Source organism: Mastacembelus armatus, chromosome 15 (assembly GCF_900324485.2).
Source record: "Mastacembelus armatus chromosome 15, fMasArm1.2, whole genome shotgun sequence".
NCBI classification, from domain to species: domain Eukaryota; kingdom Metazoa; phylum Chordata; class Actinopteri; order Synbranchiformes; family Mastacembelidae; genus Mastacembelus; species Mastacembelus armatus.
Window position 1 is genome coordinate 10085964 of NC_046647.1, and position 20279 is coordinate 10106242.

General features: G+C 42.9%; 1 protein-coding gene across 1 annotated transcript in view; it reads left to right on the plus strand.

Moving 5' to 3' along the window:
* Nucleotides 1–20279, plus strand: part of unc5b (unc-5 netrin receptor B) — a 44812-nt gene that overhangs the window by 21610 nt on the left and 2923 nt on the right. Inside the window, exons 2-16 of the mRNA XM_026310180.1 lie at nucleotides 7794–8024; nucleotides 8272–8415; nucleotides 8883–8986; nucleotides 10042–10222; nucleotides 10696–10863; nucleotides 11359–11523; nucleotides 13406–13438; nucleotides 15580–15774; nucleotides 16201–16569; nucleotides 16705–16792; nucleotides 17106–17280; nucleotides 17364–17603; nucleotides 18902–19051; nucleotides 19432–19596; nucleotides 19725–19903. Coding sequence (XP_026165965.1) covers nucleotides 7794–8024; nucleotides 8272–8415; nucleotides 8883–8986; nucleotides 10042–10222; nucleotides 10696–10863; nucleotides 11359–11523; nucleotides 13406–13438; nucleotides 15580–15774; nucleotides 16201–16569; nucleotides 16705–16792; nucleotides 17106–17280; nucleotides 17364–17603; nucleotides 18902–19051; nucleotides 19432–19596; nucleotides 19725–19903 — 2587 coding nt within the window. The remainder of the gene's footprint in view (nucleotides 1–7793; nucleotides 8025–8271; nucleotides 8416–8882; nucleotides 8987–10041; nucleotides 10223–10695; nucleotides 10864–11358; nucleotides 11524–13405; nucleotides 13439–15579; nucleotides 15775–16200; nucleotides 16570–16704; nucleotides 16793–17105; nucleotides 17281–17363; nucleotides 17604–18901; nucleotides 19052–19431; nucleotides 19597–19724; nucleotides 19904–20279) is intronic.

Consider the following 20279-nt stretch of genomic DNA (forward strand, 5'->3'; position numbering starts at 1 on the left):
CACACACACACACAGAGTGGAAGGGGAGTCTCATTTTGCCATATGAGTTTGACCTACAAGTAATAGTTGTGACATTGCTCTGTAATTTCGGGAGGATAATAGGAAAACAGCATTGTCTCCTTTCCCTCCCCGCCTCTCTCGCCCTGTCGCCTCACCCCTCTCTCTCTCTCTCTCTCTACTACTGATAGTGATTGATAGTGCTGCTTGTGTTCGCCTGTGTTCCCATGCAGTAGGTGGGTCATCGGGGCACACACAGCACAGGGCCACTTTCTGATGGGCTATGATTAACGAGCTCTATGGGACAGGAATGGGCGCCCCCTAGCTGTGACAGAGCCCAGTTTCAGCCAAGACACAGCCGCCTCCCTCGGCCTATTCAAATGCACCAGTGGCAGCAGTGGGATCACAGCTACAACACAAGCGCAAATCCTCTTAGCGCTCCTACTCTTGCAGTCACACTCACCCACACATTCAAAACCACATTCACACAATCTCACTTAGAGTAGGCAGTCCCCTTGCATAGACAGTGGGTAAATATAAACCATAGTCTGTTAAAAATACGTCCGCCTTGCCTCTCAAACACAATTTAAATATAATGTTGGTCCATGTGAAACAGCCACACAATTCTCCAGCATTCATCCAGTTATCAGTAAAAAACACTGGGCCTTACTTACTGTCAGGAATCATGTAATTATATGATATGTTTATGTGTGTGCGTGTGTATGTGTGTCAGTGAGCTACTGCCTTGGCATACACACCAACACGGCTGATTAAATGTCATTATGACACTAAAGGCTTACAGGGAAAAAAGACAGGAGGTGAGTTCCTTGAGAAAGGGCAGGTCACACTGCATTTACAATTAGAGAGTTGTAGGGCAGCTAACACTCTATTTACAAGCAGATCTGTAAATTAGGTCTTGCAAGCCTCTGCATTTATTGTGTGTTTGCACATGTGTGTGTGGGTTTCTCTGTGTGTATTTGTGTTACCATGTCCTCAGGCTCACTTTCTCTCCCCCTGCCACCCGGACATGCTGGATGGACAAGCGAAGCATTTCTGTCATTCTGTATCTCTGTCACCTGCTCGGCCTTACCCTTCTGCCAATCTGCTTTGCCGCATCCAGTCACCTCCCTCTTTCTGACACACACACATACACACACACACACACACACACACACACACACACCTACCTTTTTTAGCCCACTTTTTGCCTTTCACTGACTCACGCAGCTTCCGTCTATTTTATTCACAAACAGACGCTTGCGCACACGCCTTTCACAATCAATTACACACTCGTGTTCATATCTTGATGAAATGGGGGGGGACTTCACACTCTGCAGAAATAGCCACTCTGCAGGCATCATCATTAACATGTTGGAACCAATCAAAGGTGTGACATTTCCACTGCTATAATGAACTTCCAGCAAGTTGCAGCTGACAAGTTACCGCAGCAAACATGATTATGCATCTTATGTGATTCTTAGTTGGCCATGTTTAGTTAGGATTCTTTATTTTTTTAACAGGGAAATAATAGAAAAGCTACACCACAGCATTCATAATATGAGTTTGTGTCCTGTTGTGTCCAATAAAACAAATGATCTTGAATATGATCATCAGCATAATGGCCAATTAAGGGTAACTAGCTGATGCCCAGTCGTAAGCGGGGAAAAAAAAAGTAATCCTATTTTTTACATTGTACACAAACTAAAAAAATACAAAACCAAAAACTATCTTTCTGCTGTGTTTGTTAAGTTAGGCTAAAAACATCTCTGACCTGTTGCTGTACTAGACACAAAGATGAAAGATGAAAAAACGATTTTTGTTCTGGGGGCACTGGGAAATAAGTGTGTTTCTCCAGACTTCAGACTCTTCCTTTTATTCCTATCAGTCTGTAGCTCTTTATATATAGAACCTTGCCAATTTTAGAGGTGACAAAAACTTAAAAGCGCTTCAGGCCACAAAAAAAAAAAGAAAAAAAAAAAAAGAAAGCAACAGTCAGGGAAGACCTGACTGAAGAGGAATGTGTCTGTATGCGAGGTGAACTCTGTTAGTCACTGCAGTGAGTACAAAGAAACAGGCGGGAGAGCCATGTGGAGCCACCACAGGTGCGTGTCTTGGTGGTGGTATTGAAATATCCAAACAAGAACTTTCCAGGCCAGCGTGTTAAAGGCTTTATGAAAGAGCACACAGAGCTGGTTGTGTCCATGTCAGGTTCTGCTTCCTGCCTCCTGTTGCCTCATAGCTACCACAACAAAATGAAAATAATGGTGTGTCTGTTAGTCACTGGTGATTTAGCAACATCTCCTATTAAAAGATGACAAATTTTCCCCCCGTCTGTGCTCATAAGGGTTACTTGTACTGTAAGCGTGTGTGTTCAGTCAGATGGGTGAACTGCATGACTCCTCACACTCTGTCTGCCTTTGTTGATGTGAGAAGTGATGCTGTGTAGCTCCAACCTGCACTCATGTAGCCTCATGCCCTGCCTGATGCCAACACACACACACACACACACACACACACACATTGAATGATCAAATGTCTAAATCTCAAGACTTTTTCCAGTCCTCACAGCTTAATTTTTTCTCTCCTCATTGGATCTGTCTCTCTCCTCATGTTTTCAGCTTGATGATGATGAGGTCAGTCTGAACAATCACTCAATGTAATTGTCCTTTAAGGAAGGCAAGGAGAGAGTGTCTCCCTCTATCCATCTCTGTCTGCTTCGACCTGCTTCTGTATGTGTGTGTGTGTGTGTGTGTGTGTGTGTGTGTGTGTATGTGTGTGCGTGTATGTGTGTGCGTGCACAACTAGCGGCTTCCTCACAGGAATGATGATAATGAGGTAGATTGGGCGAGGATGATGGATATATGGTGAGCCAGTCAATGTTAGATAATGAATGCTGATCACTCTATTTATTGGCCCTGTTTTCTCTGTCACCAGCAGCGTTGGCATGTTGGACTGTCTGTCCTCACAGCTGTTTGTCCTTAGTGGGCTCAGCGAGTCGGTGGTGCTTCATAGCCGTGGGCTGTAGTTCATTCTCTACAAGTGTATGATTGTGCTTAAGACTGTGGGATGTCATTTGAAGTCAACAGAGTGCTTTGAATCCAGCAGGCAGGCAGGAAGAAGCACTGGAGTCATTGGAGGGCAAGAAGAAAAAGCACGCCCATGTCAGACACCAAACTGGAAAGCAGAAGGGAGGAGGTGGGACACAATGTTGTTTGTTTCTGACCTCATAGGATGCCCAGGCAACGAAAAAACCATCTCCTCATCCTGCCAAAGACAACATGACCTTATGTCTATTGCACTGTTTCTCTTCTCAAAGTGCTCTTCTTCTTATGCTTTTATTCTCTCTTGCTCTCTTTTCCCCCACTTCTGAGTGCGATAGCTTGGGATAGTGAGGGCACTGGAGGGGACAGTAATGACTAACTCTGTAAAGGTAATGATAAAGTACAGATCCTTTAGACTCTGGTCTGGCTAGAGGCGCTTGGGCTGAGAAAATTACAGCCATCCGTGTCTTTGTGTGTCAGAGAGAGAGAATATGAGGCAAGAGAAGGAGAGGACGAGAAAGACAGAGGGTAGAGAGAACAACACTTTCATAGTCAGGCTGAGACAAAGACAGACATTGCAATGATTAATTTTCCTTGCAGCCTAGTATTATGTGTGTGTGTGTGTGTGTGTGTGTGTGTGTGTGTGTGTGTGTGTGTGTGTGTGTGTGTGTGTGTGTGTGTGTGTGTGCGTGTGTGTTTGTGTTCACTCTGTGTGTATTCCATTATCTGTATCTTCTTTCCACTTTCCACTTGTCTAAGGGTGACTCCTGACCTGTCTTTGACCATTCCTCATATCTTCCAATGTTGTCACTTGTGTCCAGATTCCTCTCCCACTCAATCCTGTCTTCCAGTGTGGCCTCACCAATGTCACTCTAATTCTCAGTTACACTGTAGTGAAGCTCTGTGCTTCACCACATTGTCACCAAAGAAGGGAACTCCTTTAGTTACACTTTTTGAAATTGGCATGCATGAATAAGAGTGGGTGAGAATGTACTGTCTAAGCATAGGTTGTCATCTACTGCCTGGCTCTATATGTGTGTGTGTGTGTGTGTGTGTGTGTGTGTGTGTGTGTGCGCTCTGGAAAAGAATACCCAGAAACCTGTGTTTGCTTTCTAGCTGTCTGCTGTCTGTCATTAGAGTAATAAAAGACTTGCTGTGCTGCACGGCGAGGAGTTCTTCTCTTTAAGGCTCCTCCATTCCGCGCAAATTGCCGGCTGCTGAGCTCTGATGGATGTTTGTATGCTGGCCCACAAACACAGGTTCCACTTTAAATCCCCCAGCTCCATTATCCCAAAGAGAGACAGTGGGAGAGAAAGAAGCTGTCTGTCTGTCTCCTACTGCTGTCATCCAAGAGTGTTTTAATTAAACTGTGCAGGCCCCAGAACACACACATACACACTGCACAGAGAGAGGAGTTTATCCAAATACGCAGGGCTCTCCTCCCATTCTGTCTCCGTCTCAACCGCCGTCTCTCTGTTTGTCTGTCTCTGCTGCCACTCTTCCTCTGCCTTCCTTTTTCTCTCCCCCCGTGCCCCCTCTCATCCCTCCACAAGAGTGACAGGCTGTGTTTTTCAGCTGATGTTTGAACACCGAGCGATCAATGCCGGACAAAGGGAAAGAGCGGGGGCGAGGGGTGGGGAGGGGTTAACACAATTGGTTATTGACAGAGAATTCAAAGTCTGAAAGACTGAAGGCGACAGCTTAGTGAGAGGAGAGCAAGGGGATGTGAGGAAAGGCAAAAAAGACTGAGCGAAAAGGATTGTGAAAGAGGCACAATGAACGTGACTCATCTTCATGGTTAAGCATCACTTTAAGATGTTTGTGTTTACCTGCATGTGTACCCGCTTGTAATAAGTGTTGAACTGAGTTTGAATAAGCAACATAAAGTGTGGACCCCTGCCAGGGTGTAACCAGGGGGAGCAGAAACAGGTTAGGTGTGTATGTGTGCATGGTTCATGTGCAGGTGTATGTGTTTGTCATTGTTCTTCTGTAGCTGTGCTTTCTTTGGGAGACAGTCCCATGTGTCACTGAGCGACCTTAGTACTTTGGGTTCTTCCTCATATCCATCATCTTTTTTTTTTTTTTTTGGCTTATTTAGAGTTTGTATGTAGATCAAATGTAAAATTTTGTACTATGGTTTAAATATTACAGTCATACACAGCTAAATGTTTTACAGTTCATCAATGTCTAACAAATATAATCAGACAGATCATAGGAGGTTTATAATGGCTGCACATTTAATTAGAGAAAATCATATATCATAATTTTGTGTTTTTACCATTTCTGAAAGTGTGATTCTCCAATTGTTTATATATTTAGTTTATATTTGCAATCACAAACTGAAAATCCCAATATGGCAAATCAAGCGCCTCCAGGAAAACCAACCTGTGAATGTAAAACATTCACTGTGTAAAACAACAGATGAGCTGTAGAAGCCAAAAGCTCTGGTTGAATTAAAAGTTGTTGAACATCACATACAGGATCCTAACAAAAATAGACTGACCAAAAACAACACAAGTCCAGTCGACAAGAAGGCAGATAGAAAGTAACAGAATCTCATAATGTGTTGATCATCACCTGCTATTTACATGGGCAATTTATTTTTTTACCAGCTGATTATTTTTAGTGTTTGAACATTTGTAAGTTTGTTTTGTAAGTGTGTCTATTTTTTTTTTCACACATCTACTGAAAAATAAAAAAGCAACTATTTCAGAGGAATATTTTTCATATTTTGGGTCATTACAGAAGTTTTCTGCTTTTACTGTACTGGCAGGGTGTGGCAATGCACGACGCATGCAGTAGTGAGGGTTCGGTTTAGGCTCATGGGTTAGTCGATAAATGTAGTGCATGGAAGGCCCTTGTGGATGAAGTGACTGAAGAAGAACAAGGATGTGTTTGTAACATATACCACAGACAGATAGATGATGATGAGTCCATCCTGGATGGCTGTTGGGCCCAGAGCAGCTGTCGTCCTTTTTGTCTACCCTGTGGCCACACCACTGCCAGACTCTGAGTTGTTGGCAGTGGTGCTTCAGCCTTGTCATCCAAGCCAGTCCTTTCATGGTGAGGGAGATTTCAATCAAGACATGCTACAGTCTGTATACCTGAAGAGAGAGAGAGAATTTCTGAATCCTTGCAGGCCTTGATTTGAATCCTGCTATATGCTTCCTTCCAACTTCCTTCATGCTCTCTGTTTGTCTGCTTGCAGGCATACAATATGTCATGGGGAGAAAGTACCCGGGGCTGGAGAGGCCCAGTGGCATTTCCTTTTTGGGCATCCCCTGACTTTAGCTGACCCTGTCAGTCCTGTACACTCTGCTGCAGTCTTCCATTTAACATTTATGAAGTCAGAACATTTTAAGAAACAAAGTTTTCTGTTGCGTGGTCACACCCATGAACTATTTATAAGATCCTGGATTTACCAAAAAGGTGACAGTAAGAGGTTGATAGTAGATGATGTTGAAACACTGGTTAAAAAGAGAGAAAACATTTCAGGCACCTGGTGACTTGGTGCAGTGTCATTGAAACATATCTTAAAGTGTATAGTTGGATTTACGTGCTTTACTCTTACTTTTCAGACAGGCCATGTGGTTGTGGAGCTAGACTGTGGTTATTTTCATGGCAGAGGCTACTGCAGTCCTATTGTTTGCAAGTATTGTGTCAGAAGGTCTTCTCCAGTCTGCCAGTGCATCAGTGTTTTACTTTAGTACTTAGAGATAGCATCCAGCTGATCAGCAGACGTGAGCCGTGGCAACGGGTGAGCTTACATCCCAGTCTGCTGCCCTGCAGCCCAGTAAACACACAAGTCTGACTGATACAGAATGTATGAGTCCGACGTCAGTTCTGACAGTTGGAGAAAAATATAAGCGATACATGAAGTGATGTGTTTGACAGTTTATGTCATTATATCGTTATACATCATTGTAATAATCTTGAAACTGACAAGCCAAGACAGTTTTGTTTGTGCAGACCATAATCACAAATCTGCCTCAAAGAACTTTACTAGCTCTATAGCAAAAACGCTGATGCTCGAAAAACTCTGTAGTACAAAGTAAAGTTATCACTACTCACACCGAAATCTTTATTCTGTTGTGAAGCAGTCGCCATTACCACTGCATCATTCATAGACTGGTTGGGACCTACCCATCATTATTAGAGTAACAAGTCAGAGTGAAGAGGTCAAAAATACTGTCTTTTCCTGCCAGGAGAAGCTCTTGGCAGCATTGCCAGGAGGGATTTGTCACATTGAAAATGTCAGGAGATGATGTGCCATGAACGGGACCTGTCTGTGGAAGGTCAGGAGCTCCTCCCCAGTGGAGGGGTATGGACCTTTCCACAGAAACCAGAGCAGGAGGTCTGCATTGACCAGGACACTGCTAAAACAGGGAGGTGAAAATGTAACAGTGCCCCTCCATTTACAGTGCAACCTGTCTGCACCTTATAAATGCACTAACAGGGTCGGCTAATGTATACAGTCAAACACTGCTGGCAGATGTGTTCACACATGGCCTGAAGCTGGATCAAGACATACAAAACAAGTTGTCATGCTCACATAGATTCCCTCTAGATGTGTGATAACTCATTGATACCCAAGGGAAAAATATGCCATTTTGTTTATTTATCACCTCCTCAAAAAGGGAGGTCAGAATGCAGGATCATCCACTAAGCAGAAATGGCGGTACAAATGCAGGCACACTCTGCCGGCCAAGTCTGAAGGGCAGTTATCCCAATCACCTCCCTGTTCTGTATTTTTAGACAGCAGTGACTACAGTGAGGCCGAGGTCCTTCCTGACTCCTTCCCATCAGCCCCAGCAGAACCTCTCCCAGAATTCCTGCTGGAACCGGAGGACGCTTTCATTGTCAAGAATCGGCCAGTTCAGCTACGGTGCCGGGCGTCACCAGCAACACAGATCTACTTCAAATGTAATGGAGAATGGGTCAATCAGAACGATCATGTCACCAGAGAGAGCCTGGACCAGATCACAGGTAATACATACACACATAAATGCAAAGAGTGTATTGAAAACGCAAATATACACACACATAGTAATGTCACCTTGTATTTCACTGACATAAACATCATACTCAATTACAAACATCATTTTCAACTACATAATCCATTAGCTCCTATAGGGTTTTATGTGCACATTAACTGCTTTTGGCCTGCAACCAATGCATTATTTATATGCGCTGTGAAAAATATGCCTCACTAATCTCTCTCTCTCTCTCACAGGGCTGGTAGTGAGGGAGGTGGACATCTCTGTCTCAAGGACCCAGGTGGAGGAGTTGTTTGGATTGGAGGACTACTGGTGCCAGTGTGTGGCTTGGAGCTCAGCTGGCACCACCAAGAGCAACCGTGCCTATGTTCGCATTGCATGTCAGTATCAAACTGTGTATGTGTGTGTGTGTGTGTGTGTGTGTGTGTGTGTGTGTGTGTGTGTGTGTGCGTGTGTGTGTGTGTGTGTCCATGTCCGAGTCTGAGAGAGAGCAAGAGAGAGAGAGAGAGAGGAAGGTAGTGAGACAGCAGAAGGGCAAACGTTTCTGACTTTTTGCCTGTCATATGTGTCAGCTTAATGTGTATATGCAAATAGGTTTTGTGTACCAGTCCATCTTAGTCCCCCATGGTAATACGTAGTGTACTTTGATTGACAGCGTGCATTTTTATGTGCATGTGAAGGAGCAAAAACACCCAGTGACAGAAGCTTTTTGAGATGTTGCCTCATCTCTTCTTGTGTACATGTGTGCTTGTGTGACAGACAGCGTCACTAAGATAAACAGGGTGTCACTCTGCTGTCACGAGAAGCTTTTACTATTTGCTGACTACATCTGTGTCGCCCCCTGTAGACCTGAGGAAGAACTTTGAGCAGGAGCCGTTGGGGCGGGAGGTGCGACTCGAACAGGAGGTGCTGCTGCAGTGCCGTCCCCCGGAGGGCATGCCCGGTGCTGAGGTAGATCTCTCCCTCCTCAGTACCACCTGGCCATTACATTTGTTGGTGTCTCATCACTTTTGGGGTTAAATTTGTGTCCTTCTGATACATGTAGGTAATAAACAGTTACTGCAAGTCCAAGTAGACAGCAAAGCGTAGATCTAACAAATCAACTGTCAAGATCTAAATTTATGCCCTACTGTCTACGACAACATAAAGCACAAGGGAGCAAAGTGAAGGGTGACACACTGAAGTTTTAGATTTAAGTCTTTCCGGTTATGTGGCACCATCAAGAAAAATATCCCTGAAGCATAAAATGATCAGTAATAATATTCTCAGTTATTTAAGCAATGAAGCAAAAAACGCTGCGCTTAAATCCACTTTGTGTCATGTTTTAACACTAAGCTCCTCTAACTGTACGGCACTACATCAAACGGTTTTATTTCTCACATAAAACAACAATATATTAAAAAAGAAAGCAAATTATTCAGAAATGTAGATTTTTATTGCTCAAGTAAATATTTATGTTCTGCTACGCTGCATTGTTCCTTTTTAGTGGCTAAATAACATGGTTACTATGAGACCCAAGAAGCAAACAGCATGAAAGCATAAAAGCACATTTTACATGATCACTGGAGAGCCTTTAAATGAAATATCAGAATGCACTTCATAGTAAATATGAACTGTATTGTTTGTCATTGTTTTCTATGATGTTATGTTTATTAGTAAGGAGGGTAATAAAAATGAGTTTGGCCAAAGCAAGTCACAAATTATATTTTTCAACAATGATCAGATACTGATAATGTCTGATCGATACCACATGCAGCACAGTGATGGCTTAATACTACACATAGCATGCTTAAGCATAGTGTTTACTGAATGGGTCTGTGCATGGCGTGCTCACTCATGTTTCTGCATACACGTCTGCTGATTTGTGAATTGATTTATGTGAAGAAATAACTTCCAATTTTTGAAATAACAGAGGGTTGGGCGTGTAAGACTGTTATGTTTTCAACTCACTTCTTTAGGATATTTCAGTATTTCTTGTACATTTGTGTGCCCCCTGTTCTCTCCAGGTGGACTGGCTGAAGAATGAGGACCTTATCGATCCATCACAAGATTCCAATTTCCTGATCACTATTGATCATGATCTGATCATCAAACAGGCCAGACTCTCAGACACCGCAAACTACACCTGTGTAGCTCGTAATGTGGTGGCCAAAAGGCGTAGCAGCACTGCTACTGTCATTGTTTATGGTAATTCATACATTTCTCCTTTTCTTCTTTTCACAAATCACATATGATGGTAAACCTCCTGCCATTCATGATGAGAGGTAGCTTTGATACTATGAATAGTTGTATAGAATAACTGCATAACTATTAATTATAAAATGTTGATTTTTTTTTGGAGAGATTGTGGGAGGTTATGCATCATGTTAACATGGGTGTGGAAATCATCTATGTATGCCTGGTCAGATTGGTTTAGCAATGCATTACGTTGAAAATTGAAAATGACTAAATGCAACATTTTAGCAGCTTTATACTGAAATATAGGTGCTGATTTTTTTGAATGAGCTGAATAAATGGAATGAAACCTTAACCTGTTGAACTATCACCTTCAACAACTTTCATACCATTCAAAAGCGAAGAGGGTATTCACTGCCAGACTGGCTCACTTTGTTCGTCTGTGTATGTGTATGTGTGTGTGTGTGTGTGTATCTGTCTGTCAGTGAGCGGAGGTTGGTCTTCTTGGACTGAATGGTCAGAGTGTAATGCTCAGTGTGGGCGGGGTTGGCAGCGACGAACACGCAGCTGCACCAATCCTGCACCTCTGAATGGAGGAGCCTTCTGTGAGGGCCCACCCTTCCAGAGAGTGACCTGCACCACACTGTGCCCAGGTGAAGATGACATACATCTGTTTTATGTACAACAACTTCAGGCAAAGTAGTCATGCACTGAAATATCAGGAAATTTCTCAGCAAGAAGTAACTTTTTCACATTAAGCTGGTTTTCTGCTATGTTCTTCCACTTGAGGGTCAGAAGAAACCAGACTATTAACCTTTGATAACTCAAAAACAACTTTAGCCAACCAGGACAGAATTGCATTGGGTGATGCACTGTAACTGCACTGATTTCATCATGAAAAGTCATCTACATCAGGAACACAGTGTTATGATTCATTCTCATAGCCATTCTGCTTCTTATTGTTTTGCCCTCTGTGTCAGACCAAAGTCATTTAAAACAAACCACATACATGTGCACAATATTATTTTTTTTTAAATGACACAATTGAAGACATTACATATGCACCATGCTGCATGTCAGATGCCCCTTTACCTGGAGTGATGGAAGTAGTTCAAGTAACACCTCACATCTCTGCTGTCTCGTTTCAGTGGATGGAGGCTGGACAGAGTGGGCTAAGTGGTCCGCCTGTGGGACAGAGTGCACCCATTGGCGCAGTCGCGAATGCCAAGCCCCCCCACCCAGGAACGGAGGAAAACACTGCAGCGGTAGCATGATGGAGAGCAAAAACTGCACTGAGGGGCTGTGTGCACGCAGTAAGTCATCAGATCAATTTATTTGAACTGGGGTGGCTGGTAAATGTCAGAGGAGAGTAAATACTTGGCTCACATATATTTCCTGATGTAGTGTATCAGCATCTGTTGAATTTATTTCACCAGTGCACAAAGTTCAGCTGATGTGAAAGAACTGTGTGTTTCAGAAGTATCTGTCAGGGTTGATTTCCTAATAAAATACTTGCAGCTTCTGGTGGTTGTTTAATTGAAAATAGCGAACTTGCACATAGCTCAGTTTTATGTGTTCATTTCAAAGTTATTTGTATAAAACTATATTCCCATGGTGTTTAGCAATTGCAGCATGGTGAGAGCTCAAATGATGTAAAGAGAGATGAAAGGAAGAAGAGCCAAATCTCAGACAGATGTTTCAGGAGGGAAAATTTAGGTTCACACAGAGGGAAGGAAAGCAATCCACATCTTACAAGCACAGATAGAGAAAGAAAGAGAGAACAAATGCAGGCTAAGGGAGTGCACGGAGTGGGATGTGAGCATGACACAGCCAAGTCGAAAAATTAGCAGAGGGAAGAGCATATGAGAGTGAGTCAGACTCACACTGACACCCAATGTGCAGCCCATGATGAGCTGGGGGGAATCCAGCTGACAGCACATTAGAATCTCAGAGACGTATATCCACAGAGGCAGTGAGATACATCCAAGTACACACTTAGAAACACATTAGCACAAAAGACACAAACCAAAGCATGCAGACAAACCTTGTAAATACATGTGCAGTTGGAGGATCATGTGCACACTCAGGGCAGCGATGGCTTCAAATCTGTCAGACGTGCACACGACTCCTGACATAAACAGGCCTCCTTGCAGCAGCGGATCAGACAAATACACTGTGTGATTTGCTGTACAGAGCCGAGCATTCTCAGGAGGTTGTCAGGAAAACATGCACTCAAGTGACTCTGACAGAGGAGGGGCGATGGGAAGGACTGTTGCTGTAGGAAATCAGTAAAAGTGTCACTTGGCAAACTACAGGTTATTGACTGATTTATTTATATTCCTGGGGGCTTTCATATGATTATTCTGTGCAACTTGTCCTCCTGACATTATAGCTACTTGCTTACCTCACATGCTTCAGACAAACAACAGGAGCTCACATCAATATCTCACTCATCCCTCTGAGGATCAGCTAAATTCCTTGCCAGTTAATATGTCATTAATGTAAAATGCTTCGAGACACAACCCACCATATTGCTGCTGGACAAATAGGGGGGTTGACAAGACTATTTGATGTTTTGATGATGCTTGGGAGAGATGGTTATTGGGTTTGAGATATAGGAAGTGACACAATCTTGATAGAAGTTTCCGACATCCATCAAAGCGCTCAGTGCTGATTCACGTTGGTGTTATCTTGTAAAAGTCTGTTCCCATCAGGACAGAGATGTTTTTTTTTTCCCTTCATAGAATGAAGGTGATAACATACCCCGTGGGCTGCATAAGGAGATGATTTCAATCTACATTGTCTCCCTCATGTACCACACGACACCAGCATCCTTGTCTTTGACTTTGCCATTCTCATCCAAATGACCTGATCTCTCTCACAGCTATTTCTAAAAGGCTTTAATTCTCATTATTTTCTGTACATTATATAAACAGTTATGCTGAACTTCATTTCTCATTCTTGCACATTTCTGAAAGAGGTTATTATATTTTATATATAGAGTATGTTTTATTGCTTGCAGTATGCCTTTTAAGTTTACTTTTCTATTTTCATATTGATGAGCTATTGTTTACTTTCTCATTTCAGCTCTGTATTATGTTATTGTATTTTTCATTTGCATAATGACTAGCCCATCCATTTTTATGTTGTGTTTTTTTTTCTTTCTTCTTCTTGTTTTTTCTCCTGTTCAAACAGATAAAAAGATTTCAATTGAACATGCAGGCCATTGTAAGTTCACCTCAGTCTTTCACTGCTTCATGCTGTTTGTACTTTATGTGTGTGTGTGTGTGTCTGTTCTGTCTGCTCATACAGGTTAAGACTTCTAACATCTGTGTTAGCACATGGAGCTGAATGCATGCATGCAGTGTTTTTGGGTTGAACCTGTCACAGACACTTTGTTATCATCTCATCAAGTTCAGTGAAGACTCACCTCACTTTCTTGTCCAATCTGCTTACCATAGGTTTCTCAACTGGCTTTGTATTAACACATTGCATAATTTAGATTACTGCTTGCTGCAACTCTGGATTAAAAAACAAATATATATATATATATATATATTACAAACTATTTATTTATTTTACAAACTATTTAATAAGTGTTAGTGTAGTCAAACAAACTGCTGGCTTCTAGTCCTACATGCCAGAGAAAAATCTGTAAGCTCTGCTGCAGAGGGAGCAAAACGCTGTGCCTCTAAGTTAATACTCTTTGATCCGTAGGGTATGAGATGGATGCATAGCACTTGGTGGAGAAAAACAGTTGATTTCTGTCTGAATTTTACCTAATCTGTGATATAGTTTACGTTTGAAGTGATGGTAATTCCTCTAGCTCAATGTGACGTGGACTCAGCAGAGAGCAGCCACAGTAATGCACCTAATTCGCTATTGTTCCGTTTTTGGTAATAAGTGTGGACGGCTGTCGGATTCGGTTCCATCGTGCCACGTGAGCACGGGATCTCTCCTCTGCCAGCCTGTCTGCCTCTGGCTGTCCTCTCCTCCATCCTTTCTTCTGCTCTTACTGCTGCTCTGAAGTGTCTATGGTTTTCTCCAACTTTTTTCCCAGTTTCTCTCCTGCCCTTTTAACATGGGCCTTTTCCTCCAGCATTGCTATCCTTATCTCCTCTCCTCACCACACTTACTTATAATCCCTCTGTCCTCTCAACAAATCACAACCTTATCTAACTACTTCCTTTTGCCAAATTGCCTCTCCTCTAGCTCTCTCCTCCTCTATTTATCCAGCCTGTCTGCTCCTCCTTCTATTTTGCTCTTCTTTCTCTATCGCCAACCTCGCTCTTTGTGCTCTCATCTTTGCTGCTGTGGTGTAACTGGCTCACGTGTCTGGGTCAGGTCTGGCCCAGCGCTAGTGTTGCAGAGTCAGTGCTAGTCACCCTGTGGTGAGCCTGCCGACCAATCTCAACCAATCACCCAGCAGGGTGCAGGTTAAAATAAGGCCAATGGTTTTTAATGTGGCTCAACCAAGTCATTGTCGATATCTGTTCCACCCAATAAAGTATCAGATATGCGCTTTGTATATTTCTAGTATTTTCTAAACTTAGTGTTTAATTTCCTCTTTTTCTTTCCCAGACAGTGTTTCCTCACAGAGCTGTAATAGTGTGAAAGAGAGAATAAACACAGAGAGGGAACCCAGTCGTAAAAGGGCAAAGATAGAGACTTGATTTGGCTTCCTGAAGTCTCACATTAGCTTCAGCTGAAATTTCCTTTTCACTTTTACCCAGAACAAGGTCTGTGGATTTTGTCCCCCGTCTGCTAGATTGGAATCACACTGGGCAGGAGGAACAGTTACAATAATTCATTCAGTGTACAAATGAGCATGTGATTACAGTTTTGACTTGAAAAATGTGAAACTGTCAGATTTCAATTTTAGCTATGGCTGCCCATGTGGAAAGAAATGCTCCAACCACTGATTATGTTGTTGATTATTTGTTGATTACTAATGTAGCCGAAATGTCAGTACTGGACTGTATGTACAGCACTGAAAAATTCAATCATCATTCCCCAAGGTGACGTCTTCATTGATGTTTTGTCTGATCAGTGGTCCAAACACCAAAGATACTAAAACACAGAATAAAGAAAATTCTCATTAGAGAAGCAGGAAACAGCAAAAGTATTTATCAAGATTGTTTTGAAGTATTTTGATGGTTGACTAATCATTTAATCAACTAATCATAGCATCGCTAACTTAGACTATTGTAAAAATAATTTATGCTGCTGTCTGCTACAGTGGATATGTAGAAAAATCAGATATCTTGTTTCCTTCCTTCTGTCTTGTGTTTCTCTTGCATTTGTGTCTGTATTTTTTTGTAAGTGTCTCTTCACGATGTCTTGACCGTTTGTCTCTGTCCCTCTTTCAGCGTTGGCCCCAGGTATGGGTGTAGCAGTCTACGCTGGTTTGGTGGGGGCCCTGCTTCTGTGTGTGATTCTGGTGCTGTGTGTAGGAGTGCTCGCATATCGTCGTCGATGTCGCCATCTCCATGGCGACATCACAGATTCTTCATCTGCTCTCACTGCCGCCTTCCACCCTGGCAACTATAAGCCTCCCAGACAGGGTGAGTTCACAGACGCTCATGCACCCAGTCGCACATACATCATCCAATGCACACTCGCATAGGATGTCTCAGTGTCACTGTTTTATCATTGTGTTCATTTTCACAACTTTTCTTGTTTTTGTTCATCTTCATGAAAGCACTTCTTCACAATTCATTTCTTTGTCACGTTGCTATTTATAACAGCCCACAAATTAATTCTCTTCATGCCATTATCTCTTCTTACTTAGTCAGTTCGCCATTCTTTACTGCATTACATTTTTTTTTTACATTTGAGCATTTGTCATGGTGTCGCTTCTCTTGTTCTTGCCAGCAAATATTAATTAACAACATTAATCCATTCACTTGCATCACTTTAAGTACTCTCTGGGCCATGCCTGTCATTTCTGGTGATAAGTGAACAGCTTCTCTCTTCTCCTGTGTCCGTAGATAACCCTCACACTCTGCATCCCTCAGCTCCTCCGGATCTAACAGCAACTGCAGGGGCTTTCCGTGGGCCACTCTTCTCCCTGCAGCAGGGTATCAATGACAGCCCCCATAAAATCCCCATGACCACCTCACCCCTGCTGGACCCCTTACCCAGTCTCAAAATCAAGGTGTATAACTCCTCCACTCTTTCCTCCCTGGAGCTCCCTGCTGACATGGGCTCAGGTGACGGGGAGATCCTCAGCTTGAAGTCAGTGGGAACTGTGGGTAGGGAGCGAGATTACCACACCCACACCCTATCCAGAGAGCCTGGTCTTAGCACCAGCGCCACCCTGGGCAGCCTGGGAGGACGCCTTACCATCCCCAACACAGGTAATAGCAAAGCCTATCACCCCGTGTGTCTTTTCAGGCTTAAATGGAAAGTTTTATATGCTTCTGGTGTGAACTACTGACATGTTCAGTTAATCACACACAAGACAAGATAAATCACAACACCTCCTCTCTTAGGTGTCAGTCTGCTGGTACCCCCTGGCACAATCCCCCAGGGGAAGTTCTACGAGATGTACCTCATTATTAACAAGTGGGACAAAACCACGTGAGTTACATTTCTTCCTCTAGTTCACTTATCTCCATTGCAACCACAAAGGAGATTACATCTTATTCTCCCCTCAATCAGAAAATTTTCCATACAAAGCTCACCACTGCAAATCATTTCAAGTTTATTTGGAAGTCCTGTGACTTTTTGTGAAAATAAAAATTATGATCTTGTCTCGATGTCTACAGAAAAATTACAGTTGATTCATTTCTGCCCAGTTTTCTAGAAGTTTGTCAATATCAGCATGTTCCGAGCTGTGTTGTATTCATGATGTTCACACTGTTTTCCCTGTGTGCATGTGTGACATTTACAGGTTACCCTCTGAGGGCAGTCAGACTGTACTAAGTCCTGTGGTCAGCTGCGGCCCCTCCGGTATGCTGCTGAATCGCCCTGTGGTCCTTACTTTGCCCCACTGTGCCCAGCTGGACACGCCTACACCTGACTGGACCCTTACACTCAAGTCACAGACGCACCAGGGGGCATGGGAGGTCAGAAAGCTCAAAACTGCTGCTAAATGATGGATATCTTTTGGGACGATCACCATTAACCCTAACTTCAATTGTTTTTCCAGGAGGTGCTGACAGTAGGCGAGGAGACTTTGTCGTCTCCGTGCTACCTGCAGCTGGAGGAGGAGTGCTGTCATGTTCTCATGGAGCACCTGGGAACATACAGCCTGGTGGGCCAGTCTTGCCCTCCACAGCCTGCCTGCAAACGGCTTCAGCTGGCTCTGTTCGCCCCCAGAGCACCCTGCCTCTCCCTGGACTACAGCCTCCGAATATACTGCATCCACGACACCCCGCATGCACTCAAGGTGCTGATTGTGTATTCATCCATGTTTTTTTGTGTGTGTCTACATGTGTGCACTTCTGTCAGTTGCTACTGCTGGTTGCCATTATTCTTCTTCTGTCTCTGTTTGCTGTGTTCCTGTCATTCCTACTTCATTCTTTGGATGTGTGAGCCCATCTGGAAATAGTATACTTGCAGTTTATTAAGAGTACGGCATCAATTTAGCATTGAAGTCCTGCAAATTAGTGCAGCAGAACCAGCGATTTTGTTTCTTTATTCCATGTATTCTTCCTCTGACGTCTACATTATCCATAATTCACTGTTACCTGCCCCCAACAGTTTGGATAGAGATCCAGGTGTGTTGTGTCAGTAGCAGCTAAAGTTGCTTTGACCATCCAGCCTCAAGCAGAGATGTTGAGCTGGCTACATACGTTCACCTCATCAAATTTTACACAGCTCCTTCTGGAGCCACAAAGGCTTCACAAAAGCAGCTGTATTCCTAAAGAGTTGTAAACAGCACAACTTCGATGGGCATAAATAAAAATTTTATCTAACATGCTGTAGTTACATAGTATCACTATAACAAACCTTGAAATGTTTTATAGTGTTGTAAACAACACAGGCATTACAGTTTTTAATAACCACAAAACAAAAAAGAAGAAAAGCAAAAACAAAAACAAAGTCACAGGTGAACTGGTGATTAAAGATCTGGACATGCAAAATTTAAAAAGTGTAACATGAAATAAAAGAAAACAATATATAAGTAGAATAAGCAGAATGCATGGTGTTGGGTATGTGTGAAACTGAAGTGAGACAATAAAAGATGATAACACCTAAAAATTAATATAACTTATTTCCATAGTGGTTCTGGGCAATAGAGGAGCACCATCCCCTCTTAACCCACCCTGCCAGTCCATCCCACATTTAAAATTAAATTCTGGTATCACATATTGAATATTTTGGTCCCACTAGAAGCAGCACCTAAAAATAGTATCGCACAATACATCACCCCTACTAAACAGCCGGTCCATATGCCATCCAGTGAAAGTTGGACTCACTCACATTAAATATTTTGCCTCTTTCACTCCCTTTAGCATAAAGAATTCACAGAGCAGCCGGGGGAGCAAACACGAGAGCGCTGTGTGTAGTTTTCTGGCATCACATTACATGATTTCTGGCTGCAGTTGTTCCAATAGTTTTCGAACTGTTAAAGAATGCACAAGTATGTTGTAATATGTGTCATAATTATAAACCTAAAATGAAAACCTTTTAATATATGTGAATATGTATTAGACTAAACTAGGCCTCTCTGCCTCTGTTCAGGAAGTCCTAGATCTGGAGAGGAGTCTAGGTGGAGTTTTGCTGGAGGATCCCAAACCGCTGCTCTTCAAAGACAGTTACCACAACCTGCGTCTGTCCATCCACGACATTCCTCACACTCACTGGAGAAGCAAACTACTGGCCAAGTACCAGGTGACTAAATGCAAGAGAGTCTACAGTAGGCAGTAGCCGTTTGCTCTGAATAGTTGTTATATATGGGTGTGTTTGTAGGCGTAATCTGATGACAGTTGAAGAAAGCGGATATTTTCTCAGAGAATACCTTGTGGAGTTTATACTGTTGCTGTTGTAAACACCGAAACTGTGCTGCATTCTCTTGGCAGCAGCGCTGAGATTGCAGTCTGAACTCTCTCTGAATAAACAAACAGAAAATCTGATAGAGATCCTAATTTATGGACAGTGCACTTTAGAAATAAAGCCCAGTTGGTGGAAACACCCAGAATCAAAATAAAGCGTACTGCAGTGTAGAAGCCGTTTTTTCAGTTTTCACTTTTACCATTTTCTTTGTGCGACAGGAGATCCCGTTCTATCACATTTGGAGTGGCAGTCAGAGACCCCTGCACTGCACCTTCAGCTTGGAGAGAGGAAGCCTGGCTGTGTCACAGCTCACCTGCAAGATCTGCGTCCGACAGGTGGAAGGAGAGGGACAGATATTCCAGCTGCACACAGACATTCAGGAGGTAATGGTGACAAAATAGGCTTGTGTATGCACAGAGTCATTGCTGCAAAATCCCCTCAGTCATGCCACAAGAAACAAACAAAAACACACATACAACATTTGATCTTCTCTCCTTGTCTGTCAATCCAGACTCTACCACCACACTCACCCCTCCCCTCAGGAGGCACCTGCCTGCCTTCCTCTCAAGTGGGACCCTATGCCTTTCGCTTGCCTGACTCCATTCGCCAGAAAATCTGTGCCAGTTTGGATGCACCAAGCGCTCGAGGGTGTGACTGGAGACTACTGGCACGCAGCCTGGGCTTTGACAGGTCAGATGGGTTTATGTGTGAAAAGCAGCTAAGTCTGGCTAGTCCAGTGCTTATACTCAGGTTCCTAGTTCCTACCTAGTCAAGCCATAACCCAGACTGTGTGTAAAAGTTGGCATGTAGATATTCAGTATCTAAGACTAGATGCTGAAGGTTATTATTTTTTAAAAATGGCTCAGAGTTGGGTTAACGCTAACATAAGTGTGAAAATCTAGAAAAAAAACCTGTGAAAAAGTAGGTTAGTAGTTAATCCTGCTTTGTGAAATATTATAATTAGTTGGGCATGTCAAAATAAACCAGCAGTGTTTGCAAAACACAGCATTAATCACCTAAGTTGTTTGTAACGTTTCCAGGTTCTTTTGTTCCTACAAATTACAGT